Below are 23,651 nucleotides of genomic sequence, written 5' to 3' on the forward strand. Positions count from 1 at the left end.
GAGCAGTACTCGGGGACCTTGCCCACTAGCTGCCACGTCCCCCCCCTTCCGATTCGGTGGAGCTCCCCCAGCGGGTGGGAAGGTTGGGTGGAAGCAAGCTAACGGCCGCCGGCTAAAAAGGCCAGCCCTCATGCGGAAAAACTGTCCCCATTGCCGCAGTCCGCGCCGGCGTGCGGCAGCCTCCCTGCTTATTCCCTCCCACCAGGTTGCAGGTGTCCCTGCCCGTGGCCCCCAGGCGTTATGCTCAGTGGCGACAGCCCCCCCAGCCTGCCGCCGCTCCTCCGTACCCACCGCTTCCACCACCGTCGTACAGCGGCCAGGACCCTTTCCACTTCAGGAAGATGTTCCCGGTTGCCTCCTGGTGCCGCGTCGCCCCACGTCGAGATCTACTGTGCGTCGGCTGTTGGCGAGTGGTGGAGGCCCACCGGCCGATCGTGGGCGGGCCGTCAAGATGTACGGAGGTGGTCTTCTTTCCTCGCATCGGGAGGTCCACCGGCCCAGGGAGCGTGAGAGGGTCCTGGAGCGTGGGGGCGATGTTCATCCCCACTGGGCGTGGCCAGACCTGGGGTCGCTTTGATCCTGACCTCCGTTCCTGCCCTTCCTGTCCTGCTGCCCGGTTGCACCCTTTCTGCCCTGGGTGCGCCCCATCTCCGTCATCAGCCCTCTCCCCGTGGGCTGCGAAGACACTTTGCCCTCCGGTCACGTGACTCTCGTTTTCCGCCAGCAAGGTGCAGCTTCATACTGCCGCCTGGCAGCGGTGGCGCGGAGGCGCTCGGGGCTCCTTTCTAGGTCCCTTACCAGGGGGCCAACTACTCGGGTGCAAGTTATTCGACGGCGGGAGGCTGGTGCTACCTCTCGCCGGGGCGGATGGGGCCACGTCAGAGGGATGCCCTCTTGGCCAGCCAGAGAAGCGTCCGGGACCCTGAGCGACCCGCGGCATGGCTCCGGCCCTGTCGATCCTCATAGCTCGTTTCCACGCTCTCCGGCACCGAAGCTTGCCCCTCCTCCTCTTCATCGGTCCTCCAGCTGTGTAGGAGGTGCAGCGATACCGCTCAGGTGTGGAGAGAGAGCTCGTCGCAGACTCTTCCCGCTTTGCTCTGTCCCACCACTGCTCCAGTCTCTGAGCATTTCCCATTTTGTGCTCACCCCATAATTGACCGAGTGTGTGCCAGCTCAGCTTTTGAATATGCGTAGGCACCCCTTGCCTCTAGTACGTCGGCTCGTAGACGAGGAGGATCGATGCGGCGCAGTCAGTGAAGAGAGTCTGGGACGCCAGCCAGCCTCGAGTTTTAGAATGCAATTGCCGCGGGGTCGCTCGGGAAGGGGGATGCACCATCCTGCGCAATAGACGAGCAGAGAGAGAGTGGGTCTAGCAGTTATGAGGCATGCGCTCGGAGACTGAACACGCTTGAACTTCTCTCACGATGCGCTGACTCCGATGTGTGTGAAAACCCTTGTACTGGAGATTGTTCTCAGGCTCGGGACCAAGGAGTTCGTGAGCTCGCCTGCTACTCGAGCAAAGGAGAGGGAGCGTCTAAGATGCCGCATGCGGGCCGTTTGTGTGTCTATTGCCCGCTGGGAGAGGTGCGACAGCATCTCTCCATCCGAATCTGCGTGCTTTAGTTTTGAACTTTAAGTCTCACTCTGTAAATGAAGAGCCTCTCTCGCCCCCCTGCATGGGTGCATAGTGCTCCTGCTGGAACTGTTGAAACGACAATAGCAGATGGAGTTTATTCTTGGGAATGTGAAGAGATGTCGAGAAGCTCGAGTCGTGAGTAGCTAGATGTGGTCTGGGCGCGCCTGCTCCTGGGTGCGTTCGGAGGCTGGTGATCTCGCGCTGTCCCGTCTGCAGGAGGATACGCATTCCTTAGACTCCAGTGGGGGTGGATGCAATCTGAATTCATCTCTCACTCACAGGTGTCACTCGCAGTGGGTGAGGATTGACCCTCTGCCGTGATGCGCTCGATATGGGCGACTCACCTCGGTCCCCGTCCCCGAGTTCCCTTCCCCTTGACCCGATCCTTCGCTCCGCCTCTGAGGGTCCCCTGGATTCTTCATCGACCCGGCTTGCTAGTGGCACCCTGTGACGGCCCAAGCCCCTTGGCGACGCCAGTGCGCCCGCTTTGCCGAGTCGGGTTCCCAGGCGTGTTTCTCATGGTGTGGAGGAACCTGCCTCCTTCCTAGAGCGGGGACCCTTGACGAAATTCTATCTCTGATGCGAGGCTGACCCACACGTTCGCCACAGTGGCTTGCGCCTCGGCATCATTAGGTGGTCCCCTTCCCACTTCCCAGATCCTGAGCTCTGGCCAGAGGGCCACTGTCCAGTGGTAGTCACCTTCATAGGGGCTCAGGTATTCCTGCCTCTGCCCCTCTTCATCAGATTCCTCCCTGGATCCCCGTCCTACGCTGTTAGCCCGTCCTTGTCCCCAACTGTCATGTGTTGCCGTGCCACCCCTGGGTAATGCCCCCCAGGGGTGCCGCTTCACTAGTTTTTTTCTTGTCCGACCACTGAGGGGCTGCTGTTCTTCCTCCGCCACGGCTCTTGTTGAACTAGGGGCTATGGGCGGGGTCGCATAAGTGATAGGTTCATTCCCAGACGGGGGTGGCCCCACAAAGTCGCGGGATCTCCTTCTCAACCTCCTCTTGGCCCTGGCCAAACTAGCCATCTACAGCACCAGGGAGAGGAGGTTGGCTGATGGGATTTCTTGCGACTGTGGGGCCTATTTCCGCTCCTCTGTCCGTTCACACATCCGAGCGGAGTTCCTCTGGGCGGCGTCCACTGGCTCTCTTGACGCTTTCAAGGAGCAGTGGGCGTTGTCTGGGGTTCTCTGCTCGGTGTCCCCATCAGGTTCCCTTTTTTTAGCCCTGTGACCTCACTCCCGCTCCTGCTTTTTTCATTAGTTGTCCGCTGGAATTACTTGGTGTTCTAGACCTGTGGATCCTCCCCTTAGGCTGGGGGGAGGTCCTTTAGAAGTGAGTGGGCTTCGCCCGCCCACCCCTGGGATGCCAATAGGACCAGACTCCTGCACCCCACTGGCCTATATAGAACAGGATTTAATGTAGAATTTACTGCACAGATGGATTCTCCCTTTCTTTCTCCCCCACTCTTCACATGTAGCCTGTTCTGGAACACAGGAATGTGCCTATCAATCATCATCATCATGCCCACTTGGCTTGTATTGTTGCATCCCACTCCCCTTTCCCTATATTTTCTCAAGCCCCCCACTAAAATTTGATTAGATTCCCTCCCCCACACGCCCATGTTTTTTGACTAGCTCTAATCATAATGCCTCAAAGGAGTTGGGGTACTATGAGAAATAATTTTGCTAGTGTTTTTAAAGTGCATTGAAGATGACTAGTATAATAGGCATACAAATACTAATTTAAAAAGTTAATAATTCTGTTGATAGCAGAGGAAGATCTGTTGTGAATCTAGGGGAGTTTATTGCTTTTAGTTTGTAGCTCAGGCTCACAGATCCTAATTAAAAATATAATTCAGTTCTTTCTACAGAAAGTCTGTTTGCCATTTGATTTCTAGCATCTAGAGGACGGTATTTGAATATAAAAGGTGCCTTTCTGTTTTCTAATTGCTCTACGTATGCCACTTTTTAGTTGTTCAATACTTTATATCATTCATACAATGAACTGTCAGTGCATCAATAAATATAAACACATTTAGCATGAACAGAAGCCGTTTCTATTAAATTCAGTTTATTTTCAGTTGTAGTGTTTATTACAGCAGAAGACATATTTCTTTTAAATATTATGAGTCTTAAATATTTTAATATGTTCCAAGCAGCAATGAAACTGTCATCCATAATTCCAGAATTCTGTTTATCGGGAAAGGCAGGAAGAGAACTCTTCACATTGAAGTTGGTAAAAGTCTTAGGAATACAGATGTTAAAGTAAATGCTGCCCCCGCCCCCATTAAGAAAGAACTGGGAACCTATTCCTTGCCTTTGAAAAAGCAGAGCAGAAAAAATTTGGCCTCTCCTCCACCCCCAGTATTTGGGCCACCTAGTTGCCATCTCGTAGAGAGGTGGACCAACAACACAGAGAAGAACCCCTTCCACTGATGTATGAAGTATCTACACTACAGCTGTGCTGCTGTAGTGAGACGTACCCTTAAGCTGATTCCCGCAACTGGCATAAGCTATCCTCATGCAACTGCATCTACACTAGGGCTTTTACTGGCAGAGCTATGTTGGTACAGGCGTGGTTTTTTAAATAACACAGCTCTATCAGCAAAATTTGTAAGCGTAGACAGGACCCAGTTTGCTTCACTTTCTGGTTCTCATGAATTAAAAAAGTGCCAACTGATATGTAAAAACAAACGAAAGAACCACTTCTGAAAATAATTGTGTTTACTAGGGTTGGAGCCTCCTTCTTTTCAACCTTAAAAAATACAAAATCTATATTTTGAAGGTAAATCACTTGAAATTGTACTGCTAATGAAGCACAAAAATTGAGTTTTAGAGTCAATATTTGGAGGCTTTGAATAATGTATTTATAAGCAGATTTGAGGAATCAGTGGACAGCCTAGCTCCTAACTTGTGCTGTTCCTCATGTATATAAAAGACAAACATACTTTATTGTGTTCATTTGAGATACTTAAGGTATTTTTCTTAAATCTGAGCACCATATTTTAACACCTTTGTTACTATCTTCCCAGAGTGGGGATCTTACTCCATATTCATTTCCTACGGAGACATTTTGGTTTCAGACATTCAGTGGGTGCCCTGGCAATCTGTCTGTGAGCTATAAATGATGTAAGTGGCAGAGGGTACCAGCTTCTGACCTTCTCCCTCTGGGTAGATTGTCTTGTTTTAGAGCTTTACTGATTTACAGGGAATTATTATATCTATAGCAATGACAAAATCTGTCCCGAATCCCAAACTCCATTTACAGTATTACTGTCTCAGTAGACCTTACATCTGGGTAAAGAAACAGTTAATGGAATTTAACACTATACAAATCAGAAATAATATCATTTAGAAAAAAACCCTATTTAATAGCATTTATAGCTCATGATTAAGCAGAAAAAGAAATCTCATCACATTGGAAGTTTATTTTTTATTTTAGGTAATTGTTTTGTAAACATTGGTAACTATGGCTGAAACAAGCGATGATCATATTTCTTAGAGTGTATGAATTAAACATATTTTTAAAAATCTTTCCCATTATTTTCTTTAACCCGAACATTCCCAGGATAACATAGATAAAATAATACTAATAAAAGTGTCACCCATTCATTTACCATTTGATACCTGTCTCCATTGGAGAAACTGCAAAGGAGCCAATTTATGACATGCAGATGACCCATACACTATTCACACATGTATGAAGGTCACTACTCATAACATAAATATGCGAACAACTCTACTGCTGTATAGCTCTTCATTTAGTGGTCATTGCTGATGTATTCCCATTTGTTTCTGTAAGAGGGGTGAAATTAATGCTTTTATTTAATAATAAAAATAACTATGTTTAAAATGAAAACACTGTCCAATTTGTTTAAAGTGCCTGAAAAGCAATGCCAAAGCTCTTTGGGACCCAATGGGGACTTCCACTCACAAGTATCTAATCTTTCTATCACAGGTATATTGTTTGGCCCTCATTACTGTAATATTTAAGCACCTCACAATCATTGATGTATTTATCTTCACAGCTCCTCTGTGAGGTATCCTGAGGAACTGAACACAGAGGGTAGGATTCACAAGCTTTTACGTGTCCTGCTGCCGAGTGGAATTCTCAGTTCTGAATTAGGTGCCCATGCTCCCTATACAATGCATAGGGAGAATTATGTACCAAAACCAGGGATTCACAAAAGCCAGCACACTGAGTGGGGAGCCTAAACTAGCCAATAGGAAATGTTGATGAGATGGGGCTTAAACCCACCCCTTAAAGGGATTTAGGTGCCCAACTCAAGGCATGAAGGAGGTGTCCATCTCTGCTTGACATTCACAGCCATGAATCTTCTCCTAGCATTAGGTGCTTGTGATGCATGGCCAGACAGGGTTAAACTTCCTGCAGGATGAATGACTCAAATTCAATCCTTAAAGACATATGGGGAGACAATGTTTGTGTTTTTGTGTATTTACATATACAGTTTATGGGTAGTGATCAACAATGTAATCAACAGTCCCTGTCTATGCTGTATTCTGTTAATTCAGAGATCAAAAGAACATCCAAGCATTTATATGAATTGTAAACACAGGATGTGACAGGTTGGATCACAGAACCCCCTTTGGGAGCTGCCACCTGCTGTGCCAAGATTACTTCTGCCCCTGCTTTCCTGCCCCGTCAGCTTAGGATGTCAGTGCCCTGCCTGGTTTGAGCCAGACTCGCTTGCTTGCTGCAAACCCAGACCCAGGTCTGAATCATGTCCCCTAACTGCTGTAGGCTTACCTGAAAACAGCTAACAGAAGTGTTCTTGTCTTTAAGACTCAGATGCCCAACTCCCAACGGGGTCTAAACCCAAATAAATCCATTTTACCCTGTATAAAGCTTATACAGGGTAAACTCAAATTGTTTGCCCTCTGTAACACTGATAGAGAGACATGCACAGCTGTTTGCCTGCCCAAGTATTAACACATACTCTGAGTTAATTAATAAGTTAAAAGTAATTTTATTAAATACAGAAAGTAGGATTTAAGTGGTTCCAAGTAGTAACAGACAGAACAAAGTAAGTCACCAAGCAAAATAAAGTAAAATAAAATACGCAAATCTATGCCTAATCAAACTGAATACAGATAATCTCACCCTTAGAGATGCTTCAGTAAGTTTTTATCTCAGACTGGACACCTTCCAGGTCTGGGCACAATTCTTTTCCTTGGTACTGCTCTTGTTCCAGCTCAGGTGGTAGCTAGGGGATTCTTCATAATGGCTCCTCCCCCTTTGTTCTGTTCCACCCATTTATAAAATCTTTTGTATAAGGCGGGAATCCTTTGTCCCTGTCTGGATTCCCACCCTCTCTTTCTCAATGGAAAGACACCAGGTTAAAGATGGATTCCAGTTCAGATGACATGATTACATGTCACTGCAAGACTTCATTGCCCACTTGCCAGCACACAAGTATACAGGAAGACTTATAGGTAAAAAAGAGTCATCTGCAGACAATTGTCCTGGTTAGTGGGAGTCATCAGGACTCCAAACCACCATAATGGCCCACACTTTGCATAATTACAATAGGCCCTCAGAGTTATATTTCATACTTCTAGTTTCAAATACAAGAGTGGTACATTTATACAAATAGGATGATCACACTCAGTAGATTATAAGCTTTGTAATGATACCTTACAAGAGACCTTTTGCATGACGCATATTCCAGTTACATTATATTCACTCATTAGCATATTTTAATAAAATCATATAGACTGCAATGTCACACAGGATATCTCTGTATTCATCTCTCTTTGAAATGTATAGCAAATCACCTGTGAATGGTGGAAAAACAGGCAATTGCCTTATGTTAATCTGTGTGAATAATTAACGATGATGCTTAGGAAATGAGGTCTATTGTTCCCAGAGGGACTCCAAACTGTCAAAGAAGGCTTGAAATTGTAAAAAAGATCCTTGGGTCCTGATCCTGTTATCTCAGATCTGCTTAAGCTTCATCAGGGGAAGTTTGAGTTACAAGACTGAGGTACCAGTTCAGCTGGAAATACCCTGAATATCATATTGGACATCGGACTATAACCTATGGACTAAATTCTAAAAGAAGTCTATGCAACTACAAAGCTCACCATCTCTGCTATGTATCTGAGCCTCAAGAATAGAACTCATGTCTGTACGTATATTGATCTTTTAACCATACCCTTGCTCTTTTCTTTTAAAATAAATTTTAGTTTAGTTAATAATAATTGATGTAAGCGTGTATTTGGGTAAAATCTGGAATATTCAATAACCTGGAAGGTAATGTGTCTGATCCTTTGGGATTGGTAGAACCTTTTCTTTTATATGATGAAATAAGATTTTCAGAAATCTTCATCATATTTGACTTGGGTACCTAGATGGAGGCCTGACGATCAGGTTACTTCAAGGGAACTGTGTTGTTGGCTTCTGGGCAACCAGTGAGGTAATAAAGAAGCTGTTTTATGCTGGCTTGGTAAATCTAAGTATTGAAAATATCCACCAGCTTTGGGGATTATCTGCTCCATTCTTTGCAGTTCACCCTAATTGAGTTGCCTCAGTTGGCCCTCACTGGGACCCTGGTCAGAGTATCTAAGCCAGGTTAGTTTCTCTTATACCCTATCCATATCTAAGGCTTAGAAGTGAGAGATCTCTTGGAAGTGAGAGATCTGTGGTCAAATCCCCAATCTGCCTGATGTGGAGAAGAGATGAACTTGGATCTCCTACTTCCTAGCAGAGTGCTCTAACCACCAACCACTCGCCTATGGAGTATTCTGAGGCAGAGCTACCTCAGTATCTCATCTTGAAGCTGCTCCATTGTGTATAAATTATTAGCTATTCATTACAGGATTGTAATCTGGCTATTCCCTTGGGAGCGCCTTGACCATTGGGACAGAGAGTCATTCTCATGCTCTCTGGCCTAAAGAATATTTATTTATTTATACATAACAGCACTACTTCAACAGGAGAGATTGCAAGAGCCCCATCCCAGTCTCTATTCAAGCCTAAGTTAATGGTATCTAGTTTACTCCAATGAGAAACTGCAAACTTGAATTAATATGCAAACTAGACACCATTAATTTAGGCTTGAATAGAGACTTGGAATGACTGAGTCATTACACAGACTGAATCTATTTCCCCATGTTAAGTATCCTCACACCTCTTGTCAGTTGTCTGAAATGGGCCATCTTGATTATCACTACAAAAATTTTTTTCTCCTGATGATTATAACTCATCTTAATTAATTAGCCTCTTAGAGTTGATATGGCTACTTCCACCTTTTCATGTTCTGTATGTATATATATCTCCTTAATATATGTTCTATTCTATGCATCTGAAGAAGTGGGCTGTAGCCCACAAAAGGTTATGCTCAAATAAATGTGTTAGTCTCTAAGGTGCCACAAGTACTCCTGTTATTTTTGCGAATACAGACTAACTCTGCTACTCTGAAACAAAAGTTTCAGTCCTTCTAAAATGCTTAGTTTTCAAACTAAATCACTTTAACAACTAAATTAGTGAATCAGAATCCACACAGCAAAATAAATCTTCAGTCCATTGTTTTTTTCCAGTTGTGATTATGCCCCAAATTCATCCAAATTATTCTGATAGAGCTCATGATTCCTGAAAATTCCAATCCAAGGCATTATACTGTGACCAATACATGATTTACCATTTGATTTACATATTCCAAAACCTATCTGTGGGGTTCTATCTGCCCAACTAAGAGTTCAAAACATTTGAAATATATGTAATTATTAGTATGCATTTATGAGCTATCCAAGTGGTAAGTAATAGCTTGACTCTGTCACTTTTACATTGCTGGTACAAATCTAGACTGGTCTGGTAGTGACTGAAAGTTACCCACAGTTAGTATCCTTCTGGGCAGTCTCAGTGGAGAGATAAGGCCTGAAAGGACATGGTGACTCAAGCCTGCTCTATACTAAAAAGTTAGGTCAACTCAGATATGAAGCTCAGTGCTGTGAAAAATCCACACCTCTGAGAAATCTAGTTAAGCTAACCTAACCCCAGTGTAAATAGCACTAAGTCAGTGGAAAAATATACTTTCATTGATCAAACTACCGCCTCTCTGGGAGGTTGATTACCAATGCCAGTGGGAAAACCCCTCCCCTCAGCAAGGGTAATGTCTTCACTGAAATGCTACAGCAGCACCTCTGTAGCATTTCAAGCGTAGAAAAGGCCTCAGCTATCCTAGTAAGGCTTCCTTCTGAACAAGATTGGGAAACGCTACCATGGTGTTTGGAGCTTGCTCCATTGATTCCTGTGTTGTACCTGCTCTATGGATAACTGGAGGGCTACAGGCCTAGAGTTGTTCAAAAGTTCTCTCTTATTCTGGGTGCCCAATTTGAGACATCTGGGCCCAGTTCCTCAAACGTATTCAGTAACCTAACTACGTTTGAGGATCTGGGCCCTATTGCCTCACTTACAGAGCTGTTGAATGTGGGAGTTGCAGGTGCTCAGCACCTCTGAAAATTAAACCTTAGATGACTCAAGCTGGGTATTCAAAAAGTAAGTCACCCAAAATGAGACCTTATTTTTTAAAATGTTGGTCTTGGTATCTAGGATTGTTAGACATCATTCACAAGAACTAAAGTCACTAGTTTTTTGTTTTTTTTAAATCATGTACTAAGGTTGTGATTCACCCCACTGGAAATAGCACAAAGAATAGTTTGCATCACAAAAGTCCATAGGAATATGGGGCACTGTGGAGAAGGGAAAGAATTAAAGACTAATTTGAATATTTGTGTAGCAAATGGCAGGATTGTACACACATACTATAGCCATCAACAGTAATTGAACCTGGAGTCTCCTGTACCAAGAACACAAAAGCCTATTGTTTGAGCTAAAGGAATGTATTCATTAAATGCCAATTTAGAAAATTCCAATCCCACTTGGATATAGCAAACCACACACACTAAGGCCCTGCACCTGCAATGAGCTTTATCCCACAAGTAAGACCCCTGTGCCCAAGGACTCCCTGTGGTAATCTAGCCGTCCAGTCCCAGACCTGGACTTTAGTGTCCACCAGTCTGGTCCTGTCCCAAACCTGGACTTTTGCGTCCAAAGTTTGGGGGCTTACCTGAAACTCCCCCAAGCTCACTACCAGCTTGGATATTCTCGCTGCCACCAGATCAGGAATTAATCTATGGGGCCTGATCCCCCCTTTCCTCCCTCTGGTGTCCCCAACCCTCCCTTGGTGGGACACCCAGATTCCCAATCCCTTGGATGCTAAAAGCAGGGAAAATAACCCCTTCCCCCTCCTTATCAGGCTTGCCTCGCGGCTAACCTGTGTGACCCAAGAAACCAGCTTTTCTGCTTCCCTCAGGACAATGGAGATGCAAAATACCCACAGCTGGGCTCTGCCACCCCCCTTGCTCCAGGAACGAGGGAAAAACTGTAACCACCAGAGAACAGAGAGAATTCTTCGTCTCTTTCCCCGTAGTCTGCTCTTTCCCTGGACCCAAATAGGAAAATAGCCCACAGCCTGGCTTTTCCCTTTGCCTCCCTAGGAAAAGAACTTTCACAAGGTTTAACAAGAAAACTTTATAGAAAAAAAGAAAGAAAATATAAAACAATCATCTTGCATTAAGAAACTCAATACAGGCTCTTGCTTATAAGAAAATATAAAGAAACAGTCTGATTTAAAAGATAGCCCAATTAAACCAGCACAACAAATTAACATACAGGTAAATACACCCCAAAGACCATCATAGCTGAATTACTTTGCGGTTCCTGGGTACTTACAGATGTTTAGAAGAAGTATTAGGAGAGAATTAGAAGAAGACTTGTTTCCTCATAGCTAAGAAAACAACAAAGACCCCGAGTATACAAATTCCCGCCCCTGACTTTAAACAATCCAGTTCTCTGATTGGTCCTCTGGTCAGGTGTTTGGTTACCCTTTCCAGGTAAAAGAAACTTAACCCTTACCTTACCTATCCATTTATGACACTCCCCCACTGATTTTGCTGAGGCTCTGCACAGGCACAGTGGACTGCTCACACAATATTACTTGCAGAATCAATAGCTCTGTCGGTGTACTATATCCTTTTATAATGTAATTTTGGTGCCAAGAAGATTCTATCTTTAATCATCTAACTTGGTAAAGTGTAAACACATATAGACTAGTAAGTACTAGTAACTACAGCTAAACTGCATGGCCCCAATCCTGCAAGCTCTTATTTAAGTGAGAAGTCTCACTGAAGTCAGTAGGACAATTCCCACAAATGTCTTAGAGTCTGATTTACCATAACTCATTTAGATTTCCAATAATAAAGTTCAGCATTCAGATAATAATAGTTCTATACTTTCAATTATACAACTAATGGATCAGAAGTAACAGCCATATTCTGCGAGTCCTTACAAAACCATAACTAAGTGCTATTATTTCTTCCCATCTATGACCTTTGTCACCTGTAAAATAGGTCTTAGAACAAAAATTCTTAGAACAAAGTTGATTAATCAACAGGCAACAGTACCAAACATGTAAGGTCAGATTTTCAAAAGTGGTCAGTGTTGGCCTAACTCTTTTCACCTTGTAGTCTAGAAGGGTTGTATCATTGCATGTCAATTACTGACAAGGATTTATTCTCATCATTATCAAGAGGAAAGGCCAAAACAAGTTCAGAAAAAAACAAAACCAGCCTGAACCTTCACCTGTACCTCAAACTTAATCCTTTCTTCAGATCAGATAAATCTGTAGTTCCAAATGAGTTTCTTGTATTCCTTCCTGGCACCTCCCAGATATGTGGCAGGGCCTCTTCTTCTTTAAATGTCTGAAGGATCTTCTGGGAGAAGTGTCTCTTTTCACCCTTTATCCAATTAGCAAAGTCTTCAATGCTGTGTGGCCCCTCTCCTATACATCCTTGAGGGGAGATCTCTTTAACAAGGGCAGCTGGTCAAGTGGTACAGCCCAACAGTTTGAAGGCCTCGCTGCTGCTTTCTTTCATATTTGGCCTGGTTTTGGAGCTCCCTCTTGAGTTATACCCCAGTATGCATGGCACACAGAGAAGTTCTATAGTGTCTAAGATCCCTGCTCTGAAAGGTTTTCCCCATGAAAGCTGTTAATCTCATAAAATGACAGGGACCTTATGAGCTCTAGGATCCTAGAGATAGGTCATGCATCTTGGAAGAAAGTGTCTTATAACATCATCAGATGTAAAACTGAGCACTGTTTCAGCAGAAACAGTGATACTGTACCACCAGCAGCAGCATAAGAATTCATAATATTTCTGTTGTTTTTTTTTTTTTAATCTGAATACAGATGGAGGACTTGGCTGTTCTCCACTGAGTGGCAAGTAACTAATTTTTTCTGTGCTGATTGACTGCTCTATAATGTTGTGGTCTCATTTTTTCCCCCAGACTATTGCTGGCAGAAAGGTCTTCTTTACTAACAACAAGTTGTGTTGTCTTAGTATTAACCTGATTATTGTGGTATTAGCATGACAATTTTATATTTCCTCTTCCAATTTTTGCTAACCTTTAATTTTGTTGGAGATAATTTTTAATGTGTATATATTAAAATATTTTAATTACATTTTTTAAAGTCAATTTAAGAAGGGAAATTTGAGCATCAGTGCAAAGCAAAAATATACAGTGCTTCCTTTCTGTACTGCAGAAATGGTATCTATCTTGAGCCTAATTGGCATGTAGAAGGATGAGAGAAAAAACCTTCAATGCACAAACATGATTCGGTATTTATGAAGTGTAGGTATAATTTGTGCTAGATGCCAGAATTAGGGGTTCCTCTTTCATTCAGCATTTAGATTTCCAAACAGAACTTTTGTGACAAAGAAATAACTTAATAATCAAGCAAACTGTTATGCTTTTCCAAGGTGATCTTCCTCTGCTAACTAAATTGCTTCCTTATATGAGCTACACAGCAATGTTCACATTTATTACTTGGTCCAATTCTGTTTTTTTCTTCTTTTGTTTCTTTCATTGTTGCTTTAACATTTGCTACTCTATATTTCATAGTACTAATAGGAACTAATATTCTGTTATCTTTAGTTCTCATCAGTATAGACATATTGACCCTGAAACTCTCCTCACTCAGATAAAATTTTCCAATTTTAGTTTGAATAACCTTCAAAAATCTTTCAATCATAGCTGCAATAACTGAAATTAAAAAAAAAACTTTGAAAGCATATTTTGTTTTTTAATAACATCAGAGCTTTGTTAATCTGAAATAATGTGATATGTACAAGTCATTTAGGGCCAAGAATGGGGATGAGGGCAGGACTGGATCTGTATTTTCTGGAATTATTTAATAGGTAAACATTTTTACTAGAGCTAGGATATGTACAACAAAGAGAAAAAAGAATTAAAATCCATGTTGCCAACATCACAAGCAGCAGAGTTCCATAACTCACACAGTGACTCTGCTTTTCTGCAGTCATCTCAGTTCCTGTATAATAAAAAACAAAGTGGAAAAGCCTTATACTACTAACTTTTCTAGAACAACAAAATCATTTAAAATCTCTTCAGTACTAATCTAAATTCTGTTCAAGCAAGGAATTATCTCTCTGCATTGCACAGAAACCTGCTAGTTCATGGACAATATAGACCAAATTCATATACTAGTGTAACATGGCACAGTTCCATTCTCCTCAATGGAATTACACCAGCAGTAAATTTGGCCCTCTGTTTGTTAAATTAGAAAGGCCCCAGCTCTGCAAAGATAAATGCATGTTCTTAAATTTAAGAACATGAATAATCCACCTGACATCAATGGGACTACTCACATACTTAATGTTAAGCATATGTGTATGTCTTCAGGGGTTAACAGAGGCTTTCTATCTCCTTGCAACCCCTATGGAGCCCACTGACTTCAATGGGACTCCCAACAAACAAGATTCCTTTATAACAGTGATTTTCAACCTTTTTTCATTTAAAGACCACTATGTATTTTCAAATGATGGTACGGACCCCTTTGGAAATCTTAGGCATAGTCTGTGGACCTCAGGTTGAAAATCACTGTTCTACAGTATCGACAATGTTTTGCGGATCCCAGACAGTCTGCAGATCCCCCAGGGGTCTGGAGACCACAGGTTGAAAACTACTGATCTATAAATATAATGGATCCACTTGCTGGATTGGGGCCTATGCTGTATATTGAATATGAGCCATGACATCCTTGCCATGGCCTCCCATCACTTACCACATCACTGACTGAGACTAACCAGATGATCAACACATTCAACAGAACTAAAACAGAATTCAAAGGACTGGAAATGGCCACACAGTGAGTGAAGGCCTGGTCAAAAAGCTGCAATGAGCAGAGCAAGGCTTGGAGAAAACCATGATGCCTCCTAAAAGTTAGCACTTTTTACAAAATAAGCCTTAACTACACATATATTTCTATGGCCCGGCTTCACTGGTACGTTCTCCTACAAGACAAACTCGAGGAGTCCCTCTCACATGGCAGGCGCCCCAACTTCAAGCTGTGCCAAGTGCTGCCAGACAGCACAGAGCGGCGAGGGGGCGGGGGGGGCTGTCGGTGGCGAGTTACACATCCAAGGGGGCGGAGATCCACCCCCGCCCGACCCTCTCCTCCCCCCGGGGCAGGTGCATGCCCAGCAGGCTGCGAGCGGGCCCCCCGCAGCTCGCCGCCGCAAGGCGCTAGGGACCATGCCCGGGGGTGCCTGGTGCAGCCGCACCTCCCCGCCCCGCCTCCTGGCCGCCGGTGCCCTGCCTCCTCCTCCCCCCGCCGTGCGGCTGGCGGCTCGCAGGGAGGCAGCGTGAGCAGCGAGCGAGCGGGCGGGGGTTAAAGGTGCCGCTGGAAGGGAAGTTTGGAGAAGGTCGTGCGGTGTCTGTGCGCTCCGGCAGCATCATGGCGGAGCCCAGCGACTCGCCTGTCCACCTCCAGCAGCCCCCGCCGCCGGCCGCTCCCGCCGCCTGGCCCATCTGCAGGGACGCCTACGAGCTGCAGGAGGTTATCGGTCAGTGGGGCTGGGGGCGGGCAGGGGAGATGCGCCGGGAGCCGGCTGCGGGGCCTACCGGCGTTTGCTCTCCGCAGGCTTGTCTCACTGCGGCGGGCGCGCCCGGCACTGCAGCGGCTGCAAACTTTATTTCCCGGGCGCCGGCTGAGGCTGGCTGCCTCGCTCTCCCCACGCGCGGGGGGCAGGGGGCTTGGCGCGTCCCTCCGTGGCTGCCCCGCTCTCCACACGCGCGGGGGGCGGCGGCTCCTGGTGGGGGTGCAGTGGCAGCTGCCCCAGCCCTTCTGCGGGGCTGTGGGTGTGGGTATGAGCCCCTAAGCATCGGTGGTGAGCAGCGAGCTGTAATTAACCATTGGCCTTTCCTCATCTCTGCTGTCGCCTGCTGTAACGGTGCACCCCGTGTCTTGCTCTATCGGTTGAGATTTTGAGGATTTCAATAACTCAGTCATGGGTTAGGGGTTGTTATAAATGTGTATGGGTAGGGGTTTGTGGCCTGCCTTGTGCAGGAGGTCAGACTAGATGATCATATTGGTCCCTTCTGACCTATGAGTCTATGAGATTAGTCTGCATCTTTCCGGTGGTTTTCTGGGGGAGGGGGGATTAAATCTCCCCATCTGCGGCTTGGGCTGATTTCCTTTTTGAAAGACTTCATTTCCTTTTGCCCCCTCTGCATCGCTTTAATTTTTCCCCATCTCTTCTCACCCTCCCCATCACTCTACTTTCCTATACACTATTCTCTTACGGCTGTTGTGATTATGGCTTAATTTCATTGGTGCAAACCTTCCTCTTCAGTTTAAGGTTTAACACCCCTCCCCCAAACATACAGGCAGTGTGTGTTGTGCTTGTGCATGTAACAGTTAATTGCCATCAAAATGTGGCTGACTTAGTTTTCCTCCCATCTGTGTGACTCAGATCATCATGAATCTTGCAAGGTGAAAAGATGACTGATGGTAACAATATGTATAATGGAAGGCTCTACTCCTTTCTGATCTGGATGCTATTTATTGCTAGTTAATCAGTTCAAGAATACTCATTCTTGTGATTTTATTTGTATCTATATCTATATCTCTGTAGAGATAGATATTTTATAAAAAACACATGTAAACCTGCAGAAACTAAAGCCTGAGTCCAAAATTGCAATTGTTACTCCTTGAGGTTTAGGCTAGAATTCAGTTACCTCAAATATTCCTGTAGATTTGCTTTGCGTTGCTTTTGTAATTAGTGGTGCTTTTAACATTGCTCACCAATTGGTGATTACTGTGACAGATGACATTTTTAATCAGGGTTGTAAATCATATACATTCAGTTTTGTTTTTGAGGCTATTTAGTTTCCACAGTCTGAAACTAAATGTTACCAAGGAGAAATAACTTGCCACTTCACTCAAGTTTTACCAGGCTTCTGTTTTACTCATATTCTTTCTCCTTTTATTCCCCGTTCCTCCACTTGAACTGCACTAAAGTGAAGAAGGCTGAGGCCTGGTCTGTTTACATAGCTATGCCAGCAAAACTTTTAAATGTGGAGTGTATTGGAGGGGAATCACACTTCTAACTGTGACATAGCTAGGCCGCTGAAAGCCCTAGTACGGATGCCGGCCTCTTGCCAGTATACCAATAGAACTTGAAATAAGTTATACCAGAGAAAGAGTTGTTTTGCTGATATAAGATACGTCCCCAGTAGCTGGGTGTGCTGGTAAACTATACCCAGAGATCCTTTCTGCTGTAGAAAAGGTCTGAGAAAAAGATTAGATTAACACCTATCTACTGTTGCAATGGGAGTCTGTAGTATATTTCCTATTTAAGTACTGGTTGTCCTCCATTGGTGCAGTTGTAGAATGGCTGAAGATTAGGGTTAGTCTACACTGGCAATGCTAAAGCACTGTCTACATTGGTGCTTTACAGCGCTGAAACTTGCTGCGCTTAGAGGGGTGTTTTTTCACACCCCTGAGCGAGAAAGTTGCAGCACTGTACATTGCTAATGTAGACAAGTCCTTAGGGCTTGAAGGGGGTGGAGGGGGGAAGAGTGTTTACTTCTCAAAAAAGCAGTTTAGAAAGAGTCTAGAGTGTTCAAAAATTTTAACTAGGTATAGTTTATCTATTTATTGATACAAATGTTTCAAGTGTCCATAATTGCAAAGATGGGACACTCTTTTTGGGGAAATGCATTTCTCCTGTAGATAATGTTCAATTACCACAGTAAAGTGACAGGTCAGTTTCTTATAGCATAAGAATCACTACTTCTTAGTGAGGAAGGTAGGGTTCTACTGCAACCTGATTCAATAAGGTGCAGAGTGCTTTCGTGGATGTGCTGAGTATCCTCAACTTCCATTAAATTATCATTACATTTAGTTTAGGCACAGTGACTTTTTCTAAATGCCACAAGAAATATTTCCTATCCGCAAAATACCCTTTTATTTGTAGCCTCTCAAATACAGCAATATATTGGGTTTTTTTTGTCTGAAGTGGCAAAGGACTGCTATGACATTTTCCCTAAATGACTAAAGTAGATATAATTGTTTATATTGCATGTTTTTAAAATGTTTATTTTGCATGTAAATTCTGTACAAATTAGTAAATATGTAATATTGCATTGATCCTGCAATTCTAAAATTATATCCATAACATCTTCAAATGAACTTAGTGTATGTAGGGTTGCTTTTGTATACCTTCATCTTAGTATCCAGGGGAAAATTTAATAAAGTTCCAGTGTCCGACTGCCTCGCCTGTTCAGTAAGCAGCATTTAATCGCTGAAGTTCTTAAAGTTTAATCACTTCATAAACATGAATACTGCCACTTATTAAAATAAACTTTCCGCAGGTGACTAGTTTTAAGTACACACAACGCTGTCTGCGGGATAGGAGCCTGAAGGGATATGTTTTGTTCTAATAGCCCTTTGCCAGCTAAACCAGGAAAAGTACAATATATTGAGGCATGTGAGTGGATTTTTAAGAAGAAAGACATACCAGTCTTTATTAGCACAGACTTTCATAGGCTTACATAGTATGGAATATTTCTCAATGTAACTAAAGTCACCTTCTATCTGTAGACTAAATCTAATGTCTTAAGAGAGATTTCAGGGTTTATTAGTGAGAGCCATATTGCTGAAAAGTACAGTAACCTACCTTTTGGAACTGGTCATGTTTGATTTAATATGGTGAGAGGGTAATTGGTTTCCATCCTGCTCTTGTAGGGTAAGCAACTGGAAATGGTGCCACTGTTTTTAATCAAATCTCTGCTTACTGTTAAACTACTTCCTACCTTAATGGCAATTTAGAAACTGCCTTTGAGCTTCCATATAGCCTTTGTCATAAATAATGTTTTTTCACCAGTCTTGTAGCTGTGGCTAGCTGAAGGCCCAAATGCTCAGTAGAAGAAAAACTGATAATTAAGATATGAGAAGCACCGTTTCCTCTACAAACTTTAACAGCAAACAAAAAAAAGCCTGCCCATTTTGCTAAACGAAATTAACTTTTCTTTTAAGATTGTGTCAGCACTTTCATTGCAAATTCCTACTATCATGAGTTAATAACTTTTATTAAAAAATAATTGTGGGTTGAAACCTGGTATGTAGATTCTTGAAACAGAAGGAAATAGCTTTTATCTGTACCATGAACATATTCAATTAAACTGTGTGGTGGATTTGGTCATATCTGAAGATTTTGTTGTTAGCTGTTCTTGCAAGTCTTGGTTTAGTTTGAGATTTACGAAAAGCTACTGATTATAAGCAAATTATCTTTAATAGAAGTAAATAAGATTTAATATTCTTGTCAAATTGGGCTCTTTCATTGTGGATTGTCTCTGAATAAGATGACTGAAATAAGATGACACATCTGATTTTTCTGTCACTTCCTAAAACTTCTACATATCTTCCTTTTTAACATATAAGGGGATTTGCTCTTAAGGATTTGCTAACTGAATTTCCTTGCTTTTGTTTCTATGACATTTTTATATAATTCTGTACCTGCTTAGTTGTATTGAGTCCTATATCAAATGGATGAGATGCTACCAAAGATAAAGCAATGTTATGAGGAGCATGAGAAGACTTTCTGAATGCTTTTGAGCAAACTGCTTAAGACTCCGTGCCTCAGTTTCCCTATTTGTAAGCGAAGGACTAGTTCTGTCCTCCTTTTTGGCTATTCTGAGCACCTTGGATGGAAGGTTCTGGCCAAGCTTGAGTTACTTTGAAAGGAAAGAATTGTGTCTACAGAGTTTGAAAAGAATTGAAGCATATTTTATGTTGCAGATAATTTAAAAAGGTCTCATATTTGAAAATTTGACTTTGCTCTAACATTGCCCTGTCACCCTTCAGCTCAAAAAAAACTTGTGACGTGTAACACCAGACTTCCAATGTAGTTAATTTCCTCTAACTCATGGACTCTAACTTCTGCATAAAACAGAAGTTAGCAAAACCTATCCATTTTTGTTGTGGATGGTTTTGTGGACAACTCTGCTCCTGATGGTAGGGTTTTTGTTTGGTGCTCTCCCTTCCTCCCCCTCTCCCTTCTGCCAGTGACTTCACTAGAAGCAGGGCCATTTACTCAGTGTCTATCTAGTGTCCTGTTTTAGCTGAGAAAGAATGAGCACTTCTGTAGGTTTGAGCTAATGGAGATCTTCATTTAACTCAGTGTTACGGGCATGTGTTACAGGGAAGCGAAGGACTGAGGTTCCAGTGGTGCATCTGCAAATGTTTGCTGTCTTATAATGGAGAGAGGAAAGATTTTTTTGATAGTTGTGGATGTAATTGCAATGCCTTTTTTTTTTTTTTTTTTTCTTTTTTCTTTTTTCTTTCATTGTCCTTCCTACAACTAAGAGGGTATAATCACTGACTACCAGAATACCTTGGAAAACTTTGATTAAACCTGAGCGAGTACTCATTGAGATGAAAATATTCAAAGGGCTTCTTTTTGAAGTGGTAATGCAAAGAAACACTAGCCACTTCTAATCTTCACAACAAAATGTTACACCACAGTATCTGAAGCCCAGGTAGATCTTGACACTAGCTCTTGCAAGAGGCTGTTCAAATACATGAATTGTAAAATGTTTAAGAAACTGCATTATTTGAGAATAGTGATGGTCATGTTTAGAATTTTTCTGTCCCCAGAAATGTTAACTTTAAGTATAAAGAAATGTATATCTAACTACAACCTTAACTCTGATCCAAATCAAGTAGTGTACTTTCACCACTAAATCTCAAACAACACTGCACCTTTTAAACATGAAAACTATATATAAATGCCACTGATCAGCCTAAACTGAAGTCCACATAAATAACTTTCTTGTCTGTAAGTTTCTTTTCTTTTAAGCTACATGTTTCTCAGGAAACAGTTACAAATACTTTTTTCAAAAAATCTGTCAATCGATGATAGAACTTCCCATTTAACAGTTTAACTTCTTATTTCTTAAAATAGAAAATACATAATACAGAGGAGGGGAAAGACTAAAATTAATGACAGGACTGACTCTAGGTTTTTTGCCGCCCCAAGCAAAAAAAGATTTTGGCTGCCCCCACCCCAGCCCTGGGCTCTTTCTCACTTCCCCCCTCCCGCCATCCTGCACTCTTCTTCCGCCCCAGCCCTGGTTCACAGATAACTTGCTCCCAGGGCTGGGAAATGTAGTTCTTTCCCTGCTCCAGGGCTGGCTTTATAGGCAGGTAGCTAACCAAGGAACTGCAGCTCCCAGGGCCCCCTGTTGGTTCTCAGCTCCCATGCTGGATCCCTGTGGGCTGCCGCCCCTGCAAATGGGCTGCCCCAAGCACCTACTTGCTTCACTGGTGCCTGGAGTCGCCCCTGCCCAGCCTTCCCTTGGCCACTATCAACAGGAAAAGGGGGGGGGGAGGGAGTATGGTAGCTGAAACCTCATGCTGCAGCTTGTTATGAATTGAGAGCTCACTTCTAGAGCGGGGTGGCACTATGAATGGGGAACAAGTGTGCTCAAGGAACAGAAGGCTTTGGCCCAGATATCCCCTTCAAAAGACATCCCCAGACTGGATTAGGGATACTGGTGTGACCTCACATCGCAGCCCTCAAAGAAGGAATTGGGTGGACTAAATGGACAGTGCCCTTCTCTATCTGAAGCCTAGCAAGGGAGGTATGTGGATCCCACTAGAATTTAAAATGAAAAGTAAGGGGAGGCTATGCTAAGGGACTTCGCAGCTTTAGATACAGTACCAGGCACGTAGGAGGATTTCCACTTCTGAGCCATGGAAGCAGAAATTGACTTTTCCTTTTCAGATTTAGCTTATATTCAGAAAGGGAATCTAGCACCTGCCTTCCAGATTTGAACACCTCAAAATTTAGGAGTGCTCAACTCAATTTGGGCAGCTGTTGCTTCATTTCTCTCAAATCAAATATACTGATCCACTGTAATTTGCTGCAGAAAAAGTAAGATAAAATTGAGCAAGAAATGCTTCCCAGTGGTTTTTAGGGCTGGAATTGCTATTTTCAACAGCCATTGCCTTTTTAGTTTTATTTGTTGAAAAGGAAGATGGTGATATTGCATTTGCAAATTCCCCATAGAAATAAAGAGTGGAACAAAAGACTAATAAAGGCACCTCAACTTTTCCTCATTTATATAGGACAGTCTTATAATATGCATCCAGATATCCTCCAGTCACGCAAGCTGAAAATTGTTCCACTTTACTGCAGTTCTGGAACCATACAGGAACCAATCCTGTCTGTGTTCTGTGCACATCCAAAATTCCTGCTGAATGACCTGCCCTGGGAGCAAGTTACCAGTGACCCAGGGCTGGGGTGGAAGGAGGGTGCAGGTGGGGGGGGGGCAGAGCCCAGGGCTTGGGCGGCAGGGGGTGTGTGAGTGGGCAGGCATTGGTGGGGGGTGGGAAGTGGGTGCGGAGCTGGGGCAGCATGGGGTGTGTATGGGGGAAGAGCCCAGGACTGGGATGGCAGGGGTGTGGGTCTGGGGGGGAGAACGTAGGGCTGGGGTGGCAGGGGGTCATGGTGGGGAGCCCAGGGCTGGGGTGGGGGCAGCCAAATTTTTTTTTTGCTTGGGGCAGCAAAAAACCTAGAGCCGGCCCTGATGCTTGGAAATGTAGTTCTTTCCCTGCTCCAGGGCTGGCCCTATAGATAGGGGCTAACCAAGGAATTACAGCTCCCAGGGCCCCCTGTTGGTGCCCAGCTCCCAGGCTGGATCCCTGTGGGCTGCTCCTCCCCTGCAAATGGGCTGCCCCAAGCACCTGCTTGCTTTGCTGCTGCCTAGAGCCGACCCTGATTAATGAGTCTTAGTCAAGGTGGCTCTCTTATGATGAAACTTGTGTTTCTTTATAATTTGATGATGGTTACATGGGCATGTAGGGTTCTGGTCTGTAATGGAAAGTCTTACTGGTATAACTATTTTGTTTAGGGGTACAATTAATTAACCAAAACAGTTATATTGATAAAATAGTCAATTGCAGACGACATCTTGATGGTTGTTGCTATCTTACATGTAAGTTCTGGGTTTTGTAAGTGATGTGGTTATTAATTTCATCATTACTTAGCAAACATGTGTAAGTGTGTGTTTTGTTTGCTAGGATATCCTAGGGTGATATCCCCTCCAATTCAAACAAACTTATAAAGCTTGACCACCTTCGCACCAGAAATCTGAAGGCTATGAAAGTAGCCAAAAATTAATGCTCAAGAAGAGAAGGAACAAACTAAAAACTGGATTCCCTACATATTGATAGTAGCAAAACCAACGTGAATAAAACCTGGTAACTTCAAAATTAATCTAACTCTTAAACTGGAAGTCAAAGTCACACAAAATGTTCGACATGCTGTGTGTTCACCTGGAGCTGTGTAACGATAACTTGCAGAGAATTACATGCCCCAGTTTTCCCCTCTCTCCAAACTGCTGTGCAGCTACTCAGCCAGCTCACGTGCCACTTTATCACTCATTCCCAAGGGTTTCTTGGTCTCTGAGGTGCAACAGCTCGGAGACCTGAACAGGCTTAGCTCTGGGAGTGTGGGGGGTGGTATGTGCTTTGAGAGGAGCTGTTGTGCGGAGCAGTGTTGGGAGTAGAAGAAGTCTGGGAGTCAAGAGTAGGTACTCGTTTGTGTGTTAGAAAATGCTGT

The 23,651-nt window shown here is 43.5% G+C and overlaps 1 protein-coding gene across 1 annotated transcript in view; it reads left to right on the top strand.

Moving 5' to 3' along the window:
• Positions 1–15,366: 15,366 nt before the first annotated feature.
• Positions 15,367–23,651, top strand: part of STK39 (serine/threonine kinase 39) — a 177,299-nt gene continuing 169,014 nt past the window's right edge. Inside the window, 1 exon segment of the mRNA XM_075070137.1 lies at positions 15,367–15,587. Within this exon segment, the coding sequence (XP_074926238.1) occupies positions 15,479–15,587 (109 nt within the window). The 5' untranslated portion in view covers positions 15,367–15,478.

Source organism: Chelonoidis abingdonii, chromosome 10, assembly GCF_003597395.2.
Source record: "Chelonoidis abingdonii isolate Lonesome George chromosome 10, CheloAbing_2.0, whole genome shotgun sequence".
NCBI lineage: Eukaryota > Metazoa > Chordata > Testudines > Testudinidae > Chelonoidis > Chelonoidis abingdonii.